General features: G+C 33.8%; 1 protein-coding gene across 1 annotated transcript; it reads left to right on the top strand.

Moving 5' to 3' along the window:
• Window positions 1-5,927: 5,927 nt before the first annotated feature.
• On the top strand, window positions 5,928-13,983 carry LOC139898836 (sulfate transporter 1.2-like). Its single transcript, XM_071881634.1, has 14 exons — window positions 5,928-5,975; window positions 6,323-6,680; window positions 7,258-7,306; window positions 7,393-7,600; window positions 7,887-8,061; window positions 8,393-8,458; window positions 8,542-8,655; window positions 8,738-8,854; window positions 9,414-9,540; window positions 9,654-9,940; window positions 10,282-10,472; window positions 10,811-10,896; window positions 10,991-11,067; window positions 13,551-13,983. The coding sequence occupies exons 2-14, from the start codon at window positions 6,348-6,350 to the stop codon at window positions 13,692-13,694; spliced, it is 1,974 nt and encodes a 657-aa protein (XP_071737735.1). The 5' UTR covers window positions 5,928-5,975; window positions 6,323-6,347; the 3' UTR covers window positions 13,695-13,983.
• Window positions 13,984-14,439: the final 456 nt, after the last annotated feature.

Below are 14,439 nucleotides of genomic sequence, written 5' to 3'. Positions count from 1 at the left end.
CTAAAAACGAACATATATTTCATAGCATTATTCCTCAAGAAAGACAAGCTTTTAGTTGCAGTTGTCCTATTTACAAGTAATATTCGTTTAAATAATAAAAGGTGAAGTCAAAAGACAGATTTGACGAATTGAAGACGCAAACGACCAAAAAGCTCAAAAGTACAAAATACAATCAAAGTGGTTCCAATTATTGATGAGAAACGTCTCAAAATTACAAGAGTACAAGATTCGAAACACAAAATACAAGATATTAAATTGTACGCTTGGACGTTCGAAAATCCGGAACCGGGACCAGAGTCATCTCTCAACGCTCGACGCAACGGACTAAAAATTACAAGTCAACTATGCACATGAATATAATATAATATATAATTAATTCTTAAAATTAATATATATATTATATTATATTATATTATATAATCCGTCGGCAAGCTAGGAGCCAAACTTGTGTGAGCTGGAATCCACAGCTCCGCACTCGCGGAGCTTTGAAGACCAAAAAGGCCGCACTCGCGGAGCCCAAAAAGTCAGAAATCCACCTTTAAAAGGCCGAGCATTCGGCCGAATTTTACACATCTTTTTCTCTTCACTCATACGTAAACTTATATATATATATTTATATTTTAATTTTAATTTTAATTTTAATCCTAATAATAAGGGTATGTTAGCGAATGTTGTAAGGGTGTAAGTCGAAATTCTGTCCGTGTAACGCTACGCTATTTTTAATCATTGTAAGTTATGTTCAACCTTTTTACATTAATGTCTCGTAGCTAAGTTATTATTATGCTTATTTAAAACGAAGTAATCATGATGTTGGGCTAAATACTAAAATTGGGTAATTGGGCTTTGTACCATAATTGGGGTTTGAACAAAAGAACGACACTTGTGAAAATTAGACTATGGGCTATTAATGGGCTTTATATTTGTTTAACTAAATGATAGTTTGTTAATTTTAATATAAAGATTTACAATTGGATGTACCTATAAATAACCATATACACTCGATCGGACACGATGGGCGGGATATTTATATGTACGAATAATCGTTCATTTAACCGGACACGGGAATGGATTAATAGTCACTAGAATTATTAAAACAGGGGTGAAATTATGTACAAGGACACTTGGCATAATTGATAACAAAGTATTAAAACCTTGAGTTACACGCAGTCGATAACCTGGTGTAATTATTAAACAAAGTATTAAGACCTTGTTACAGTTTAAGTCCCCAATTAGTTGGAATATTTGACTTCGGGTATAAGGATAAATTGATAACAAAGTATTAAAACCTTGAGTTACACGCAGTCGATAACCTGGTGTAATTATTAAACAAAGTATTAAGACCTTGTTACAGTTTAAGTCCCCAATTAGTTAGAATATTTGACTTCGGGTATAAGGATAAATTGAATAACAAAGTATTAAAACCTTGAGTTACACGCAGTCGATAACCTGGTGTAATTATTAAACAAAGTATTAAGACCTTGTTACAGTTTAAGTCCCCAATTAGTTGGAATATTTGACTTCGGGTATAAGGATATAATTGATAACAAAGTATTAAAACCTTGAGTTACACGCAGTCGATAACCTGGTGTAATTATTAAACAAAGTATTAAGACCTTGTTACAGTTTAAGTCCCCAATTAGTTGGAATATTTGACTTCGGGTATAAGGATAAATTGAAGAGGACACTCGCACTTTATATTTATGACTGATGGACTGTTATGGACAAAAACCAGACGGACATATTAAATAATCCAGGACAAAGGACAATTAACCCATGGGAATAAACTAAAATCAACACGTCAAACATCATGATTACGGAAGTTTAAATAAGCATAATTCCTTTATTTTCATATTTAATTGCACTTCTAATTATCGCACTTTTATTTATTGTCATTGTATTTAATTGCACTTTTAATTATCGAAATTTTATTTCATCGCACTTTTATTTATTGCAATTTCATTATCGTTATTTACTTTACGCTTTAAATTAAGTCTTTTATTTATTTAATATTTTACATTAGGTTTTAACTGCGACTAAAGTTTTAAAAATCGACAAATCAGTCATTAAACGGTAAAAACCCCCCTTTATAATAATAATATTACTTATATATATTTGTATTTTTATAAATTAAAACTAATATAGCGTTAAGCTTTATTTAAAAGATTCCATGTGGAACGAACCGGACTTACTAAAAACTACACTACTGTACGATTAGGTACACTGCCTATAAGTGTTGTAGCAAGGTTTTGGTATATCCATTCTATAAATAAATAAATATCTTGTGTAAAATTGTATCGTATTTAATAGTATTTCCTAGTAAAAATAAAGCTATTTCATATACACCTCGCATAACATCACAACCTAAGGTAGGTTGCGCATGGAATAACCAACCTCGCACGGATAACACGGTGCGATGATGATGTGTGCAATTAAAGAACAAATATGGGCCGAATAAGACAAAGAGTAGTACGAGTGGCCGACATGATCCCCACAATGTACGAATAACAGAAACTGGTAGGACACCACGATGTAGCAGGGACCACACGTTTACATAACTTTATCCGACCAAATAGTACAACGTGGCACTGGTACGTCCCTTTTGTCTCCTGACATGGCACTTAAAGGACAATAGCCTCCACCTATAAATAGACATAATCTAACCCAATTTTCACGGACACCATCTTCATTCTACAATTCTTTCCAAAAGAGACACAACCAAATATTCATCACGCTGAGAGATCTATAAATCACTCATCCACCTGTGATACCGAAATATACATAGCATCTAACCCGCGACTTCAGGTAACATTCGTTGGACATAAATCCTAATGCCGTCCCCGAGCCATCGATTCCGGCTAACCCGTACGATGATAGACTATGTTTAACTACCCCTTCCGAAATCATCATCGCGTACTGGGGTTATTTACGGTACTCAGGACCGGAGAGTTAAGCTCAAAGGGCCCTTAAATCCCCCTAATTTGTTGATCAAGTGTAGACCGAACCCCATGGACCATTTTATGCTTATCAGCCACCGAACCGTTTTTCGTTAACCAGTGTCTGTTTTGCAGGTCTCGATCTTTGAAAGTTGAGAATTGTGCGTATATTGTGGCCGGATTAGGGTGATTCCTTCATAATTTTTTCATTGCGGCTTGGATTCGAGTCGTGCTCTTGTTATTTGTTTTGGTTGTATTTGTGCAATTACGAGTTATTTGTTGTATTTGGTTCACATTTAGGGCTAGCTTTAATTCAAAATTGTACTCCGTATGTTGTATTGAAGTAGACTTTTGAGAAGTATGCATATGTACTTATTTGATTTTCAAATTTATTTATTTAATTCATGTTTTAAAAATAAAATAAAAAATAAAATATAGTAATACGGAGTAATAATTTGATTGCACTCGACCACCCGTTACAAATACGAATACGTGAAAATATATATTTATATTTAATCGTTTGGGTGCTTTTTTGACCAAATACAAACACATTCAATGCAACAATCCAAATCAAACCCACAAACGTTAATGTATCTTAAATTCAGTGAACTTTTTCAGATTGAATCCGGTTTCTTTCACGTCCAAATTCATCCTCATCTTCCCATGTTTCTCTCAGATTTAATGGGTGCCTACTCCGTTGACAATTTTACCTTTTACCTCCATAAAGCAGTGGCCTTCATCTACCCAAAATCATCTCTGATAATTGTTAAAGCTCATAACTTTATTAGCAAATCATACCTATCACTTTATCAATTTCAACACCCATTTGTTGAATTTGATAATTCTACTGAAGCAGTTTTGAGTGATATATAGATTAATATAGAACCCTATTTAGGGTTCATAGCTAACCCATTTTGGAGTTTTGACAGGTACATTGAATCTGGACTGAAATTTGAAGGTACTTGTTTTCAATTTGCTTATGTGAACCATCTAGTGTGCTATGGAAAATGCATGATTGTTTTTTAAATCAAAAGTTTGTAACTTTATTGGTTTTTAATCATTTGAGGGGACTGATTTTGGACCTTTTGTGAATTATTTTAGTACTACTACACTGTCAACTTTTGACTTTTCAAGTGAATATAGTTTGTTAGGTTATTAGTTTAATATTGATACATAAATGCATAAATTGTGCTGTTATGTCAATATGAGTATGATAAGTGATAACTATAGTGGGCTATGAAAAAGTTTTCTAGAATTCTTATATAACTAGATTAAAACTTGAATTATGCTAAACATGATTATGGTTGAACTTGTATAGTCAATGTCAACTTTTGGACAAAGAGGGCTTTTCAATGTGCTTCTAGTTCAATAATTTTGAATTATTTAGCTTTTAGTATTCGAGTACAAGTGCTTAAGATTATGACATTGTGAGTAATTAGAGTAAAAAGAACTATATTTGGAAAAGCTTGTAAGAAGCTGCGTAAGAATACTGATCGATTATTGATAAAAATGTAAAATTGGTGACCTAATTGTAACTTTAAATGCAATATTGATCTCATTTTGATTACGATTGTATGATTTGAGTTGTGAGGGACCCCTTTTGATTTCGGAGGTGTATTTTGGTTAATCCACTATCAATGGTGTTCAGGAAGGCATTTGTGTGATGGAGAAAATTAGATTAAAAAAAAAAAATTGTGGTTGCTTTAACTTCACTCATGTTGATTTTGTGCATCTATGCATTTGACGCTTGTATATTACGCATGAAATTTCATGTTTACAACATAAATATGTTATTGATACGTGCTCAAAATTGCTCAATTTTGAAGTGACAATGTTAATGAAACTATGGGTGTATTTGATGTACCTTTTATATTTTCTTTTTGTAGTTTAAACTGTTTGATGTGAAACTCAAATCTTATTTAATTGGCAGGTTTTGTTAAATGCAAACTTGATATATATGCTATATGTAGGTATGTTTTTATCAATAAATAAAGTACTGTAGAACACTATATATGTGATCTTTTATTGGATGATAATAGTTGATTACTATGCGCCGCGAAAATCGACAATATAGGCTTAATAGCACTAACATTGTTCCTTCGTTTGCGTTTAGTGTTTTATTCCTTCTATGACCTTTCTATAAAACAATACTAAAGATGGTATTCACGTATACCTTGAAGTATATTTTGCTTCAGTGAACAATGATCATATAAAAGCAATGGATGTTTTTTTTTTTTTTTTTTTTTCGAGGAACCCCCTAGCGACGAGCCATAATGGCTCCCCTCTAGTTGGTAAACCCCGGGTAAACGGCAAGCCAGGCCTCCACCGCTACCAGTCAAAGCATCCTCTAGTCAATCAGTCACTAAATGGAGCTCGCTCCAAGGTATTTTGCCTTGAAGGAAATCGAACACGTGACCTCTTGCTTCATTGGGAGTCCTAGTGGCCACTCAGGCTATGCCTGGATGGTTAAAAGCAATGGATGTTAATTAAACTAGAATATCAAATTAAATATTGTCTTCACTTTTTATGCTAAATAAAGGCTAAAGAAAATATTTGGCCATATTGTCACATTCTTTTGCCAAAACTGATTGCCCTTTTATGACATCTGATGTTACTATGGGAAACTTTTAGTGGTTGTTATGAGAGGGTATAAACTAAAGCGATAAAGGGTTATATTGTAAATTAGTTCTTTAAGTGCTGCCTCTGGTCCACAATTAATTTCAAAATATATGTTATTCTTTGAGTTCATAATTAAGGAACACGTGGACACTTGTCCATTAGTCACTTCCTTTCTAATGCTAGATAAGTTCAATTGTGTTTTATTTACAGGAGAATTTGTTGACCAAAAAGGTCAACCTATGACTAAGTTGGCAAAATCGAACTTGTGTTAGTTTAGTCAAAAGTTTAATCATGTCACCAACTTTATGGGATTCATAAACTCCATTCCATGGCTTATATAAGCTTAAGTTTCTTAATTTTCTTCTACTTCACAATACGGCTTTGGAACAACTAACATTTAATAACTTCCGTCTGTTGTTCTTGGTATACCCTTTTTAACACATTGATTTTATTATTGCCTGAAAGAATAAATGACTTCTCCTATATGTTACAAAATTCCAAACTTTTGACTATTTTCAGCTTTCGTGTATATATCTCATTATTACTTTGGTGTTTATTTAGTATGCATTTTGGTTTAAAGAATAGACAGAGTATCATATTTCTGATAAAGTTAATTTGAGCCTTTTCACCTTTAAGTGTGTGTGTGTGTGTATCTTTGTAATATTATGGTTTCTGTGTGATATGCATTTTGGTCCCCGAAGATTAGATGATGTATTGTATACATGTTAGATATTCAAAATTGACCCTTTTCGGAATTTGGTGAAATACAGGTCACTTCTTTAAGTGTATTGCACAATGGCTCATGAACGCAAAGATCTTGAAACGAATGACGATAACACAAGAACTTTAGCGTCTTCTGAGAGTCAAAGACAGAATGTACCGTACGTTTATAAAGTTGGAATTCCACCAAAACAAGATCTTCTGAAAGAATTTAAAAATACCGTGAAAGAAACGCTTTTTTCAGATGATCCTTTACGCCCATTTAAACATCAACCCAAATCGAAACAAGTAATGCTCGGCCTTCAAGCGATATTCCCGATTCTTGAATGGGGTAGAAGTTATAATCTCGTAAAGTTTAGAGGAGACCTGATATCTGGGCTCACCATTGCAAGCCTTTGTATTCCTCAGGTATGTTATTTTTGTCTGTAGAGTTGCAAAATGGACAGGTGGGTGGGTTGGGTAACGTCTCAAAATGGGCAATTTTTTTGGTACGTGTCTGGTTGGGTTGTCCTGAAACACTTTCGGCAAAATATTGGAATAATATTAGCGCATGGAAATTATATTATTTTAATGACTATCTATTATTTTTTTTATGAAATGCTTTTATATTCATTAATGTTACACTTGCCATACTTTTGATTGTGCCCGCGATGGTAGTCTAGTGGTTTGGGGACATACAACATAATTCATGGGTCAATCCTAGCCCATGTCCGTTTAAGCATGGGTTACGCGCTTTTCCTCTCACATGTTGGTCGTAGGACCGGTGGATGTGGGGCCGCCACAGGGTTGGTTTTACCCCTTTTCGACTTTTGATCCATTTAACCCTTTACTTCAAGGTTTTCTATCCGTTTGTGATATAACATTACCCCAGTTGAGCCATTTAAAAAGTAAATGGGTCTAAATTGCCATCTCTAGTTTCTAGGATAGTTAGCAAAATACTAAATCTTGATAATTTATTGGTTTCAACGTTGCTTATCCATTACAGGACATTGGGTACTCCAAGCTTGCACTTTTACCTCCCCAATATGGACTATGTAAGCTTTATCTTGGTACCAACTGGTTGAATACTATTGCCTAATGCGATCTATTAATAATAATTTTTGTTTTATTTTGTGTGTAGATTCGAGCTTTGTACCTCCTTTGATCTATGCTTTTATGGGTAGTTCACGAGATATAGCGATAGGACCAGTTGCAGTGGTGTCTCTTTTATTAGGGACACTTCTTCAGAATGAGTTCGATTCGGTGACCGAAGCAGATGAATATCGTAGGCTTGCTTTTACAGCTACGTTTTTTGCCGGGATTACTCAAGCTACTCTTGGAATTCTCAGGTAATTCGACGATCACATGTGGAGTAACAGGTCAAAACAGGTTCAGAATGAAACAGTTCTTTAGTGCAGATCAAAAAGATTCAGACCACTAAATTTATATTTCCTGTATTTCATATATAGTTGCTGAGTCGTATGATTTTGTTTCCAGATAAACCAGATGACCTTGATCAAATAATAATCTATTTTTAAATTCAACCCGTCTTCCGTTCTGCTACACTGGCCCATTTTCTGTTTATTAGTAGTAAATGACCCGTTTATCTGATTTTTTTGGCTTTGTGGGACCCAGATTGGGATTCCTAATTGACTTTCTATCCCATGCTGCTGTTGTCGGTTTTATGGGGGGAGCTGCAATCACCATTGCCCTTCAACAACTCAAGGGTTTTCTTGGCATCAAACATTTTACAAAGAAAACTGATGTTATTTCCGTAATGAAATCGGTTTTCGGCTCCATCGATCACGGGGTAAGTTTTTTCTCTTTTCATACGTGTAAGTGGTCTAGTTAAATGTTAAAGAGTATAATTTTTGGCATTACCAGAATTTGTCCTAGTAATAATATAATATGTGCTTAATATAATTCTATTATAATCAGTACAATAACTATCACACTTTTTGAAACATATGATTAGGGGCTTTTATGTGTTATACAATATACTTGTAACCATCTGACATTTCATAGTAAAAAAGACGAGAAAAATCGACCCCTGTATAAGTTAATGGGTGAAATTGCCACCTCTAGACATGCTTATTGCATTTATAATGCCCTTTTAATAATCGTGTGTCTGAATATTGCAGTGGAACTGGCAGACAATAGTAATCGGATCAAGTTTTTTAGCATTTCTTCTATCCACTAAGTACCTTGTAAGCATATATGATTCCAAAAACTTTTACTACTACACAAATATTTAAACATTTTGATAACCGTTAAGTAACTTGTAAAACAGGCGAGGAAGAATAAGAAACTCTTTTGGGTGTCTGCAATTGCTCCGTTAATATCCGTTATCTTTTCTACTTTTTTCGTGTATATCTCTCATGCGGATAAGGAAGGTGTTGCAATTGTAAGTGCCGTTTCATTCATATTCGGCTCTTTAAATGTTGTTACTTGATAGAACCTAATTATTTCCGTTTCTTGTCTTGCAGGTGAAACATATAGAGAAAGGAATCAACCCTCCATCTGTAAATGAGATTTATTTTTCGGGTCAAAATCTTCTAAAAGGATTTAGGATCGGTATTGTGGCCGGTATGATAGCGTTAACGGTACGTTCATTTTAAGCTTTTAAATTGTAGTTGTATGTTTAGTAGTTATCAAAAGCTCAGGTTCAGTGTGGCTCAAAAGTAAAATTAATTTTATGATTTTTTCTAACGGTAGTCGTTAAGTTGCAAAAAACACTGTGATAAAGTCAACATTACCACTTTGTACAAAATATTAATGCACCTTAGTGACATCCCTAAGGTTGCCGTTAGGAATATCCTTAAATTTTATTATGTTGAAAATCGTGTTGGGTCTAGTTGACTTGTGAATCCCTTTTCTGCGTGTTTGACTTTTTTTTTTTATATATAACTAATGTATCAAGTGTAATTAACAAAACTATTATTTTGTTAATAGTATTTGATTTTTCTAGAAAAAGTTATTTAAAGTGTTGTAAGTTTTACATTTTGGATGACCTTTGACCCGTTTGGACCATTTTGTTTTGTAACTGACCTTTTATGTACTCATTTGACTCTTTAGAGATAAAATATAACCCATACCGACCCATTATCAACTAAACGGGTCGAATATGCCACCTATTTTGAAAATTGTTTTTCCCATTATCAGGAAGCCGTTGCAATCGGAAGAACATTCGCTTCAATGAAGGACTACCAAGTTGACGGGAACAAAGAGATGATAGCATTGGGAACCATGAACGTCGTAGGCTCAATGACTTCTTGCTACATCGCAACAGGTAAAAAAAATATAAACATATAAAATAAAATATAAAAAAACTATTCAAGGAACACTCTATTTTCTAAACTACGACTGATGAAATATCAACTAATCATGCAATTTTTTTTTCAGGCTCGTTTTCACGTTCGGCTGTAAATTTTATGGCGGGATGTCAAACGGCAGTTTCTAACATAGTGATGTCGTTGGTTGTTTTCCTAACTTTAAAATTCTTGACACCTCTTTTCGAGTACACCCCGAATGCAATCCTTTCTTCTATTATTATATCTGCTGTAATTGGTTTAATCGACTACGAAGCAGCAATATTAATATGGAAGATTGATAAATTCGACTTCGTTGCTTGTATGGGCGCTTTTTTTGGTGTGGTGTTTGCATCAGTTGAAATCGGTCTTTTAATTGCTGTAAGAATCATGCCAACTTTAATCCTTATGAATTGTTTACTATTCTTAATTGGATTTTGCTAATGACGGCCCTTAGGGATGTCGTTAACATGCTTTAGACAGTTTTACATTCATATAACCGCCACCACTATATTAATAAGTAATTGCTATGTACAACTTGTTAGAGGAGTAGGTTAAGCCCACAATCAGACTGAGACTGGGCCTAACCTACTCCTCTTACACAACTATCTACAGCGCGTTAACGACAGCATCAAGGGCTGCCGTTAGCAGATTCATGTTTAATTTAACCTTAATTTTATTTTTTCTATTAAAGCCGTAACCTTAATTTTTTTGACTTTTAGGTCTCGATATCGTTCGCCAAGATCCTACTTCAAGTTACGAGACCAAGAACTGCTATTTTAGGACGAATTCCAATGACGAGTGTTTATAGGAACATCCAACAATATCCCGAGGCAGCTAAAGTTCCCGGGGTTCTAATTGTGAGGGTCGATTCCGCAATTTACTTCTCTAACTCTAACTACACTAAAGAAAGGTACTACTTTTAATTATGCTTATTGGAACTGAGTATTTGATTATTGCGAATTGAAGATGCAACGGCGAGTTTTAGTTTCTTACCAGCAATTTTTTAATGATTATTTATGTTATGTTATTCCTTAAATAGATTTTTTCATTAAAAACTATAAATCCAAGCACTAGCTTTTAACCCAATTGAATGCCGTTGCATATGCGATTCATATTATTAATGGGAAGTGATCAGTAAAATTTATCTACACACCACTAAAACTGCTTTAGAGGGTTGTACAGTACAACATTATATTACACACCGTCCATTGTTGGTGCTCGCATTAATCTAAGATTTAACTATTGCAGAATATTGAGATGGCTAACTGAGGAAGAAGATAAACTAAAAGCTACATATCAACAAAGAGTTCAATTCTTAATTATTGAGATGTCTCGTAAGGATTTTGTGTTTTGCAATGAATTTCGAGGCCTTTTTCACCATTTGCGTCATTAGGGTTTTTCTCACTATATCCGTTGTGATATTTGCAGCTGTTACTGACATTGATACAAGTGGAATACATGCATTTCAAGAGTTATACAACAGTTTAACTAAAAGAGACGTTCAGGTAATTATACAGTCTATTTATCGTTAATGGTATGGGTGGCAATTACTTTACTCACTATACTAATTGTGCAGCACGTTTAATTACTAAAATGCCCTTGTGAACAGTAACGTTCACAGTTGTATATGCAGGGGTATTTTAGTAATTTCACATATCTATTTTTTTTTTTAGTTTTTCTTTTTATTTCGTTCGTTTGCATTTTGCCCCAGTGAAACGGGGCCCACACACCACTAGTTAGACTCATTTACTAACAACTGGCCTATCTACACGACTACGCCTGGTCTATATGGGTTGCAGACTGCGACGTATCTCATATGGGTTAATTTAAAAAGTAGCTAAAAGGGGAAAGGGTTAAATGCATGAAAGTCGCCCGAGTTTGTTTTAAACGCATACAAACTTTTAAATCGTTTCCGCAATTTAGCTCTTTCTGTTGTAATTATATTTTTTTGTATTCATTATATTATATTATATTATATTATACTATATACTAAATACGGACAACAGATACCCATCACATCTCGCCACCTACCCTAAAATCACTGTAGCTACTGTAGCATTTACTGTAGGTACTGTAGCACTGTAGGTTTTTTTTTATTATTATTACTAATTATACTATTAGACAAACTATTAATGTAGCGTTGTCCTCACTTGACATTCACAAATTTATCTAACCAATCAAACATACCCAGATAGATTTATACTAAATTTTTCCCTATTTTTTTTTTTTTTTTTTTTTTTTTTGGAACAGCAGAAACTAAATTACAAACACATCAACACTAACTTGATAACAAATCATCTCATCGGATAACTAAAAAATAACATCTTCATTTAAATAAAAAAAAAATTAACAAGATCATGAAGAATTAACTAACAATCTAAATCACCGCATCAACCACCAACGATTCTCATCTAACAATAGCACCAAGATCTGAAAAAAATGAACGCCGTTAAAAAAAAGTAATTACAACACAAAAATAGAATACAATGAAATAACATAAATAAGATCTGGAAAAAAATACTAAAATACTTGTATTTCTGAACCAAAAAAATTAGATCCATAAGAGATGTTAACTTATCTGAACATCAAGACGATTTGGGAAATTGTTGACCAAATCTGAAAAAAAAAAAAAAAAAAAAAAAAAATATAACACAATATTAGATCTAAAGATAGCAACGTTTAAGTAAAAAAAAAAAAAAGATATAAAGTTGGAACTTTTGTTGTTCATGAAAGAAAACCTTAGATCTGCACATGTGGCAGTTTAGCAGTTAATAAAACATAACCACATACCTTAAAAGTTGAGGGGATAGCGTTTTTGAGTGGTGTTTTTCATGGCTGTCGCTTTAGATGGTAACAAAATCGCCGGAATTAGACCGGAAAGGCTCGAAATACGTCGGAAACGAACCACTAAAATTTTTGCTTGAAAATTGTTTGGTGCTTCGATGGTCGATTTCAGGTTACCGGAAAATTTTCCGGCGCGTGGGTCGTCAGTTTTTGTTGAAAGTTGGTGCATCAGGTTCGTACGAGCAATTTGCGAATTATAGTGACAGTGGTGACTATTATTTTGCAGTTTCTTAAATGGAAAATTAAAGATCAAATTTTTTTTGGGTGGTTCTTTGAATGTTAAGAGATATAGACAGAGAGAAATAGGAAAAGTGAAAAGGAAAAGTGAAAAGGAATATACGTTTCTTAATCTATTACAGCATTCTATAATATACCGTACTACCAAGTGTCAAAATTATTAGTTACCTACTCACATGAATTGGGCTTCATATCCCAATGGGTATAATTGGGCTTGAGATTTTATTGGATTTAATTTTGAATGAGGAGGGCTAATGATAGTGTGTACCAATTTATAACCAAACAAAAACAAAAAAATATATGATATGATATATGATATTTATATAGAAAAAATAAAGATAATTAACTACTCTAAATATTGAAAAGAGGACTGACTTTATAAACCGCCGTTGGCGGCCAAAATAAAATACATGTAAGCACTCAAACTTGGGAAGTGATTGGCCAGAAAAAAAAAAAAGATGGTGACGAAGTGGAGTTTTTATAGACCACCTAAGGCGGAGTTTAGTGTTCGACGACATAAGGTAACCGGTGATTGCACCATTGGTAGATTTAGTTATAGTTAAGAGTGAAATTAAAGGGAAAAAATAGGAGAAAAAGAAAGTGAATCGAAGGGATACAGGAGAGAGGGAGTGAAAAGTTGTTTTTCCTCGATTAAGGTTGGTGACCCATTTGAAGATTGATGAAATGCCTTTTGCATTGCAAAATAAAAAGTATTGGTAATTTGAATCAATCTTTAGTTTCCATGTTGGTGATTTTGAATGTACAGAACAGTCTGCCTGACGCATATAACCGTTATGATCGTCCCATCGTTAATACAAAATCCGCTGCGAAGCGCGGACCCCAAAACTAGTTCATTACTAATTGATTACAAAATTGTGACATACAAAATCTTTTGTGGGTTTTGTAGCTAGTTCTTGCGAACCCTGGTCAACTGGTGCTAGACAAGTTATATTCATCTGGTTTCCCTCATCTGATTGGTGAAGACAAGATTTTTCTAACTGTAGCAGATGCTGTTCTTACTTGTTCACCCAAAATTGTTCAAGAGGTATGATCAAATTCGAGTCAAGAAATCGATTAAGGAGTTTAGAGGTGTAGATGCAAACTCCAGGAATCAATCAATATAGACGTACATATATCATGTGCATGCATGATCATCATACAATAAAATAATATGAAAAATCAAGAATTTTGCAGCGAAAAGTAGAAGACGACATGGAAGGCATATGTTTTTACTTATGGTAAGTTAGTGATGATAGTAAGACTTCTTTTGGATTATTAATATGAAGAATGTTGTAACAGTTTTATGATCTTGTATGGTTTTTGTATTTTGCAACTTTTCTTTTCTTCTTAAAAAACATAATTAAATTAAAATAAAATAGATATGATGGTATAGTAGAGTTACAACTTATACAGATCCAACAAATCCGAATAATCTCTTAAGTAGCTTCAATGATCAAATTGAACCAAACGTACAAATGCAAAAGAATAAAAAACAGTTGATCCATTGAAATCCATACGACTTAAAACATCGCCCAACGTTGACGACTAACACCACCCGTAGTCCCAAGTCTACTATCCAAATAGAACACGCTGCTAACAATCCTATAAAACTCAAACCACAACACTCCTAACTAATCATCTCGAATCGTAGGCAAGTACATACATCCTCGTTTGAGAACCCAAAAACACCTATTTCGCACCCAGTTACAAGATATCTAAAGATCAAACCTCGAATTAGTCATTGATGCCTATTCTTAATCCTAAATGAAATGTAACGCTGTAGGGATCCATGTGTA

The sequence above is a fragment of the Rutidosis leptorrhynchoides genome, chromosome 3 (genome assembly GCF_046630445.1).
Source record: "Rutidosis leptorrhynchoides isolate AG116_Rl617_1_P2 chromosome 3, CSIRO_AGI_Rlap_v1, whole genome shotgun sequence".
Classification (NCBI taxonomy): domain Eukaryota; kingdom Viridiplantae; phylum Streptophyta; class Magnoliopsida; order Asterales; family Asteraceae; genus Rutidosis; species Rutidosis leptorrhynchoides.
Note: the sequence above shows the minus strand (reverse complement) of the source record. Positions and strands in the feature narration are given on the sequence as shown.